The sequence below is a fragment of the Adelges cooleyi genome, unplaced genomic scaffold (genome assembly GCF_023614345.1).
Source record: "Adelges cooleyi isolate 19-005CV unplaced genomic scaffold, UGA_ACOO_1.1 ACOO_flye_CR_arks_rails_tigmint_CR_PRNA_575, whole genome shotgun sequence".
NCBI classification, from domain to species: Eukaryota; Metazoa; Arthropoda; class Insecta; order Hemiptera; family Adelgidae; genus Adelges; species Adelges cooleyi.
In genome coordinates this window covers 741,293-749,894 of record NW_026096269.1, presented here as the reverse complement: position 1 = coordinate 749,894, position 8,602 = coordinate 741,293, and the positions used below count along the sequence as shown (strand labels likewise).

Below are 8,602 nucleotides of genomic sequence, written 5' to 3'. Positions count from 1 at the left end.
AAAGAGAGTGTAACAATTATTGGAAAAATCACTTAGCTGTCCCATATTGTTTTCTAGACTGTCGAAACGTTAAAACGATAAGTTTGATTCGGTTATTATTATAATTTATTTTTATTCAATACCGAATAATACAAATTACAGTTTTAAAAACTAGCGTTTTACTCTAATATAATAATATATCTAATATATGGTATAAAATATAATAAGTGTTGTCAATTCAAATAATTTTTTATAATAATAATAATAATTAAAAAAAAAGAGGGTAAATGTTTCAATACAAGGTACGATAAAATATGTTATGGTTTTTTTTTTTTTTGTTGCCACCAATGGCACACAATAATAATAATAATATTATAACTAACGCGATAACGGTTACAATAGTCAAAAAAATGAATACAATAATAATAATCACTAGACGAGTAAATAATAGTCGAAAAAAATAATATATATAGGTACGTAGTTATTTGTAAGGTTAAATATTTGGAATAAATTGTGTCCGTCTAGCCGAGTACGACGAACGCGGTTAGTTTGATGTTCCCGAAGCTACGTTGTTGGACGTCGATTCCACCGTAATGTTCCCGGCAGTCGTATTCGTGCCGAATATGACGGCTAATTCGTCCAACAGAGTTTCGTTTCGATAAGCCACTCTTATGTCGGGCACGTTGGTTCTGGATATGTCGTTGCCGGCCACTCCTTCTTTCGTGTAGTTCGGTCCCAACCAGTATTGTTTAATCTGACAAAAAAAAAAAAAAACGATAGGTACATAAAAGTCAAAACTATATTATAATATATAAACGTTTTCAGTTTTAAATACAAAATATGTTTCACACATAAGTTCAACAATAATAACTTATACGTATGTTTATTCGCTTACTCTGTGCGGGAAACCCGACATCAATACCGAATTCCTAGCCAACTCGCTCATGTCGCAAGCCGACAATTTCCAAACTTGCGCCGCTATAGAGTATTCTTCCATCAAGGGTTCCTTAAATAAAAACGAAAACCAACATTAAAATAAATTATCGTTTAGTAATGATAATTATAATAATGGTAATTCTTGAAAAGTGCCTAGTAGTAAGTACCAAGTATAAAAGTACTTGAAGATTATAGATAACAGATCAGAGATAAGATATTAGATACCCAGAGGGAAGGAGCAGGACAGAAGGTAAGGTAGGAATAGGGCCAAAGAAAACCCCTCTCCTCCCTTGATCCTTTATCGGCTGATACTTCCCTCCTGTCCCTGTCGACATGCTTGAAGCGATAAGAAAGTTAAGTTTTAAATGAAAAAAATAGGTCAACAGGGCCTTCACGTGAATGTGTCTTATATTCCAGTACCAGTGTCTTTCCTTCAAGGAAAGAACTAACGAATAACGATGTTCTTCTTCTCATCTCATCTCATCTCACTATCCGGTGTCGCCATGACGCTATAGTAATTCCACCTTCAGCCCAAAACCTTAACAATGTGCACGGTAAATTTTTGCCTAAGTAGACAGAAGCAGAACGCAATATTCACCTTGGTGAAATGAAACTGCAACGGATCGTCGGTGGACAGGCTGATGACCAGGCCTCGAGCCAAATACTCCGGCAACGGGTTCCGATGGTAGTTCAAAAACAGCGAGTTATTCGACAACGGAGACATGGCAATGCCTATCTGGGCGACATAGTACAAATACTGAAGCACCGGCACTTTCCTCAGCAGCAATCCGTGGGATATGTTTTCGGCCATCATAAAACCGCACACCAAATGCTGAACGGCGCCGGCCTCTCCGCAATGAGGCCTCAGCACGAAAGTGTTCAGTCCTTGTTTGCTAAAAAGCAACAAGGGAAAACATTATTCTCAACAATGTTCAATAGATAGAAATACATACATACATACATTGATATGTTTACAAAGAGTTGGAATAGGTACTTACATTCTTAGATGATTCAAAACGGTCATGTTGGCATACATGTAATATTGGTAGTAGGCGTAAGGTGGGTTGTCGGTAGTGTCTTTCCATTGGGCCGGCTTCGGCACGTCTCGATCGACAAACGGATTTTCCGGTTTGGATTCGTCGTCCACGCTGTCGAATCCGACCACATGTTGCAAAAATCTAAAAAAAAAACAACAACAGTATTAATTATTATGACAACACGGTAGCCTGAACCACCATAAGACAAAATATTATCTCTTGCCCTCTTCGCACAAAAATGCATAACACATATCCATGTCAACAACAGTGACAAGAAACAGCTGATAATGGATAAGTGACAAGAAACAGCTGATTAAATAGGTAAAAGGATTTATGGTTAGGAAGAAGGAGAAGACTATTGGATAGATCAGAGAGGGTAGGATAGCAGGGGATGCAGAACAGTGGGAAAGGTCAGAGAGTCTCATACTATGTTTGTCTATGTAGCTGAGAAATTAATGTGTTTTAATTTTTTTGAAAACTGACCCATAAAAATAATTACCACACAAACCTGATTTTTTAAAAAGCAACAAAGCAACTCGAGTAGTATAATATTAAAACAACTATGTGGGGTTTTTATATTTATAATCTTCCAAGGCCAATTTTTATAGCTGGGACACAACAGTAATTTTCCCCTCCATAAACAACTGGGCATTGGTCTCGTGTAACATCATATTAATAATATCCATAATTTTCACACAAATAGTAATAGTATTATGGATGGCCTTCCCACTTTTTAACACTTGTAGTTTTTAACTGTACATAGATTTTTTTTTAGAATTTGTGCATTAGTTTTGCTTATAATTTGTATCTTATGTAATAGAAGTACTTTTAATTTGGTAGTCATATTATGCGCGAGCCTATCTAAGCCTTATAAGAAATATGGCCCCTCACGTTATAACAATATTATAATTTGAGTAGAGACCATCATTTTTTTTTTACTCTGACCAATCGATTCAGTTGTCACCCTTTACTTTTTGTTCATAATTGATTCGAATTGATAATCACCTGTGTAAATCTGGATGACTCTGTGGGTCATTGGTGGCTTCGAATAATGGCAAAAAAACGTTGTCCAACAGTTGTTGAAAATTGTCGAGTATACTGTTTGACTTGAATATATCACTGAAAAAAAATAAAAAATACAATTAACAACATTTAACAATCACTTGATTTTTTCAAAACAAAATCTCCAATCAACACACTATAATTGGGAAAAAATTTTCCTAGACATTGGATTCAACGATATAGGAAAGGACAGTTTGGCTTTTTTTTTCAGTTTTTTTGGTTTAAGCTCTAAAAATTGCAACAATGTTTTCCTATTATTTTATAAGCATTTTCAATTTGTTTTCAAAAAACGAACAAATTTTAGGTTTAATATAAAATAAACTAATCGCCGTTTTCAAAAATATTACTTGGCGCATTAGACCAATTATTGTTGTTCTTTGTTGAAATCTATCATTTGATCGTTGAAATGCAAATAGGCACTCTATTTAAAAATTAGCTTCGATGTGAAGCTGATGAGGTATTGTTTTTGCAATGATGATTTTATTTTATTTTTTTTATTTTTAGTCAAAAAAATTAAGAAGTTTACCCCTTTCCGCCCAAACATGAGAAAATCATCCAAAAAGTGTAAAAATTGGTCAACGTAACATTATGGGGCGCTATGACTTTTTAAAAAGTAGTCGCATTAGTTTCAAACTTGTATAAAACAAATTGCTTAGACATCATGTTATTAAATAAATAAACATCAAAACCTTTGTGCCAGATAGTTTTATGACTTGAGGTCTGAAAATTAGATTGAAAGTACATCTAGAGTGATACCTGAAAAACAGTTTGATTAAGTTGTTGTTTACGATATACGGTTAACGATGACGACAAAGTATTACGGACAAGCGGTCAACCGTAATCGTATCCACCCTTATAGTAAAATTACAATTTAAAGCACATTATTGTGATAACAATGCTTTTATTTCGTACTCCAACCATCTCCGAATTCGCACGAAAGAGTTTTTTATAGTTACAATAATTTTTGTAGACCCGTGACCTCTCCCGGCAAAATATGACCCGACCCCACTTTACCTGCTTTTGCATGGTTTACTTATTATGTTTATTAAAAAAATCAAATTATACATTAGTTCCTTTTTAGAAAAAACTTAAAGCAACTTATGGTTATATGTATAGTGAAAAAATTAACGATAGACTGACAGTGATCGTATCAGCCTTTCATTAGCGCTGAAGAAATACGTATACGCATAGAGTGTATTATTTTTATAATACAGGGTTAAGGGTTTTAATATTAATTTCTTTACTACATTGGTACCTATAGTGCATGTTTTTACTTTGCACTTACAACAAACGTGGAATTTGAACGAGCCATCTAATGTTGTCAGAATAAACCCGATTGGAAATCGCCCATCGTGCCAGTTTATCCCATTCGTCACGACTCTTGCCGTAAATCGATAAACGGAGTTCGGCATTCTGATACTTGGACTCTTCCAAATCGGCAGCCACTTCGTTGATCACACGAGCAAAATACTTTCCGCCCGTGTGGTTGTCGGTTTTCAAGAACACCTCTCTCAGACGGGATTCTCCAATTGGGTTGTACTTTGCGTTGAACTTGTCGAATCTGTGGAAAGTGTTGCGGTCCTGTTTGTATTGTACAAAAAAATCCAAAAACAATAATAATTAATTTAAAAAAAAAATATATATACATAAAACATTATCCACACAAATACAAAATATAGCATATAATTACATTACATGATAGATGAGTTCTATTGAATAATAGATGAGAACAAAATGTTCATCCTTTTCTTGGAGAAAACATATCAATGTATATTATATCAATATTATATCAAGTATGTTTGATGAGTGGATAAGAGATGTGGAAGCACAACGGCCATAACGTTATAAGTCTAACGATGGGACAGATTTTGATCCTAATGAAAAGTAGTGTTAAGTAAATTTTGGATTGACAGTCATAACACATATTTGTGTTGAGTGACAAATGTTTTTGTAACATCTGATCAATATAGTAAAAAAGAAATAAATTCAAATGAGTGTAATAAAAATCATAGAGGCCCAACATTTTAGTGACAAATTGTCGGTGACCGTGGACTTTTATTTTTATTCGTTTTTTTTTTTAAACTGAAGATTGCATACTTAAAAATAGTAATAATACACATAACAGCTAGCCGTTGCATACTAATTAGGACATCTAATTGACATTGCAAGAAATCTAAGTATCCGTTTACCGCGTGTACATCCAACATATCCACCGTCAGGTCGTAAGAAGTCAACTTCATCGATTCGAAAACTTGTCTAAGCGACATCCCTCCGGCTGTTACCACTTCATCGGCGTGGTTCTTTAGTGTTTTCTTAATGAAACGCAGCAAATGTTTTTGATTCATGCACGACGCAGCGTGTATATGAGTGTCGACCTGTGAAAAAAACACAAATAATTAATACAATATAAAATAGAAACGTACAATTCAATGTTTCTCACAATTGAGAAGACCTCGGAAAGCCCGCCCATTTTATAGGCCTGCGACCTTAAATCGTTTTAACCCTTGCGTTGTACCTTTTAAGATAAATACATTTGATTTATAATACTTTCTATGACCAACAGTAAAAAGTACTGTTATTTTAAGTGTTTTTTTAAATTTTAAAAATAGCCCTAGCCGAGTTGTATAAAAGGCGCTTTACCTATGGAAATGTTATGTTTACGTTTAGACGGACACCTCAAATTGGTCTCGATCCCTAAAATAGTATTTATTTATAAACAATAACTGTTTTTACCATCATAATATAGATATTAGATGTGACTTAAGAACATATTTTTATTGGGTTCATCTATACAGGGTGATCGTATTAAGACACTCGTTTTCTCTTAAAATAATTGCAATTTTCCTTATTGGGAAACACTTTAGTTTATGTTATTTTACAAATTCAAAATTGTATCTTTTTATTTTTCTCTGTAGCTCTATCAACTTTAAAACTCAAGAAGTAACGCAAATATGTTTTAATACGTTTTCGAAATAAGAATAATTTTCAAAACATTTTGTCTGGCCAATAACCAGTTTTGGGTTGTTTGGAGGCGGATTGCGGTAGTGTAATGCCAGCAGATAAAAATAATACTACACTCCACCCTTACTCCTGTCTTAAATTTTAATTTTAATAACTTAAAATGTAATTATACAAAACTGGTTATCGACCAGTCAGCATTTTCAGCAAATAAGTCTGAATGAACAAAAGTAAGTTGAATATATACGTTACCCGTTAAGTTTCAAAAGTCGATAGAGCTCTGGAAAATACTAAAAAAGGTATTTGTACATAGTAATTATAGAATATTATAAAATAACATGAATACATATAATTTCAATAAGAAAAACTACCAAATTATTATCCGAGAAAATGAGCGTCTTACGTTAAATTGATCTCTCTGTAATTTTATATATTCGCCACAATAAGATAATTAATAGTAATAGAAAAAATAATTCAAGCAAGGCTAGCCGATTAAAAATGAAAGTTAATTAGAGAAAGACACTTTTTCATATTTTTTTAAAAAGCCAAAATAACCCAAAAATGCACACGTATTGGGCAATTGTTTATTAAGAACGTTTATAAGTCAAAATTAACAGAATTCGTTACATCTAAAACGATAAGCCATCAAAATCAACAATAGCACACTATTCTGACAGCTTACTTAGATTTTAAACTTATATTCTTATGTTATAGCATAAGAATGTTATGCCTTTTAAAACGGTATAAACTTAATTTTTCTCTATCAGAATATCACATATTTAAATTATTTTGAGGCAGTAAGAACAATAAAAAAACTCTTTAATTCCAAATTAAAAAAATAAAATTGTAATGTTTTTTAAGTACATATTTGTGTTTTAAATTCTAAAAAAATTTCATATTATACTTACAATTTATTATATTTTCTAGAGAGCTGTCAACTTTGAAACTAAAATTTTAAATTCAAGAATATCTATCGTCAGTAAGCTGATAAAGCTTTAGAAACTTCAATATTAAATGTTTCTTATTTTTAATTATCACATTTCTTATGGACTGACTTTATGAAGAAATCGGTTTGGTAGTAGGATTTTTTTTTAAAAGTGTCAATTATTTATAAGCTATTGCGTTTATTGAATTAATCTTGAACTACCATAATATTTTAATCATTAAAATTACAAAATTTTCGGACCAGTTCGTGACACAAGGACAAATTAATGGGAAAGAAAGTTCAACAAGGAACTCCAGGAAGAATTGGGCTTAGCACCAGTCACTAGTTACATAAAAGGACACATAATACAGTGGGCCATATTACGAGAAGAAACTAAGAAGAAACCTCGAGGCAGACCGAGGGAAGAGGTGGCTAGACGCAGTAGAAGAGAATCTTAAAGCTCTGAGAGTGCAAGAATGGAATGGAATAGTTCAGGATCCAAAGAGATGGAGGGATGTAGGGATGGTGACAAAGAATCTAATAGAGTCGTGAATGCCAGTGAAGAAGAAGAAGAAGAAGAATTAAAATGAAAAATGTTAATTTTTTTAATTATAAAAATACTATTTACCTTTCTAATGTTATAGAAATCGCGATGTGGAATAGCTTTTTGCGAAGCGAGTTCTCTTAACTCGTTTAACAGAACGTGCAATTGGAATTTCGAAGACAAGTACGATAGTCGACGATAGCAAAACGATTTTCTGTACAAAAAAAAAAACAAAAAATTATCATACATTCGATTATAAGAGGAAAAAAAATACTGAAAACGGGTAAAAAAAAATATGGTAAAATAAACCGACTAAAAACGGCGTAGAGTTTATTACAAACGAATTTGTTTTATGGCTAGGAGTCAGTTCAAAATTAGCACGTTTCAACAAGATATGCCCCATTGTCTTTGCCCACGGTCTTATATACAGGCCAGGCAACTAGACTACTTATTGATGATCCGAATCTAGTTGAATTTTCAATGTATATGTTTTATATATGTTATTATTGGCTTATCGTGATAGTTATATCATAATAGACGCAGACTCGGATCTAGAAATACAATTTGGAGGGGAGGGGTCAAGTTGCTCAGAGTAAAAGAAAAAATATATAATCCTAAAAAAAAAAAATCATATTAGATCATCAAGAGGATTCGATACCAGCGGTTTTTTTCAGTCAAAACACATCATTTTTTGTCCATCGCACATGCTGAATCAGTAATCCGATAAGTAATTTGAAAACAGATTTGAATTTGTCATAAAGTTTACTTAACCATCCTTCGAGGCACTTTTTTCAATTTTGAATTTTAGCCCTTTACAAATTTGATTTTAAAATTTGAAACTTTATAAAATGTTCAAACGTTCCTTATTTATAGTAAGAAAAAGCTATCAAAAAAGTACCACGTAGGATTCCAAGTAAACTTCATAACAAATTCAAATCTGTTCGGCTTGAATCGGCCTGTGCATGGTCAAAAAATGTACAATTATATTAACTAAAACGGCTTTTAATCATAGACAAAATTATTTAAATTAAATCAATTTTTTACATAAAAAAAAAAGAAATCCGTTTCCCACATAACCTAGTAATGTTGCCAAAGAATTTGTACATCTTTACAGAATAGAGATCAGACCATCTTAAGTAGCCGAAATTTTGTCTGGCTTTT

At 32.6% G+C, this 8,602-nt stretch overlaps 1 protein-coding gene across 6 annotated transcripts in view; it reads right to left on the bottom strand.

The window, feature by feature from the left end:
* Nucleotides 1–241: 241 nt before the first annotated feature.
* The window catches only part of LOC126843890 (AMP deaminase 2-like), a 34,737-nt gene continuing 26,376 nt past the window's right edge, over nt 242–8,602 (bottom strand). For 5 of the 6 annotated variants that reach the window (XM_050581686.1, XM_050581688.1, XM_050581687.1 and 2 more), the window contains 8 exons: nt 7,526–7,655; nt 5,204–5,389; nt 4,300–4,595; nt 2,958–3,071; nt 1,914–2,093; nt 1,514–1,808; nt 875–985; nt 242–733 (listed from right to left, as the gene is read on the bottom strand). In XM_050581686.1, coding sequence (XP_050437643.1) covers nt 524–733; nt 875–985; nt 1,514–1,808; nt 1,914–2,093; nt 2,958–3,071; nt 4,300–4,595; nt 5,204–5,389; nt 7,526–7,655 — 1,522 coding nt within the window. In that variant the 3' untranslated portion in view covers nt 242–523. The remainder of the gene's footprint in view (nt 734–874; nt 986–1,513; nt 1,809–1,913; nt 2,094–2,957; nt 3,072–4,299; nt 4,596–5,203; nt 5,390–7,525; nt 7,656–8,602) is intronic. The other variant, XM_050581691.1, reaches the window with a different exon arrangement.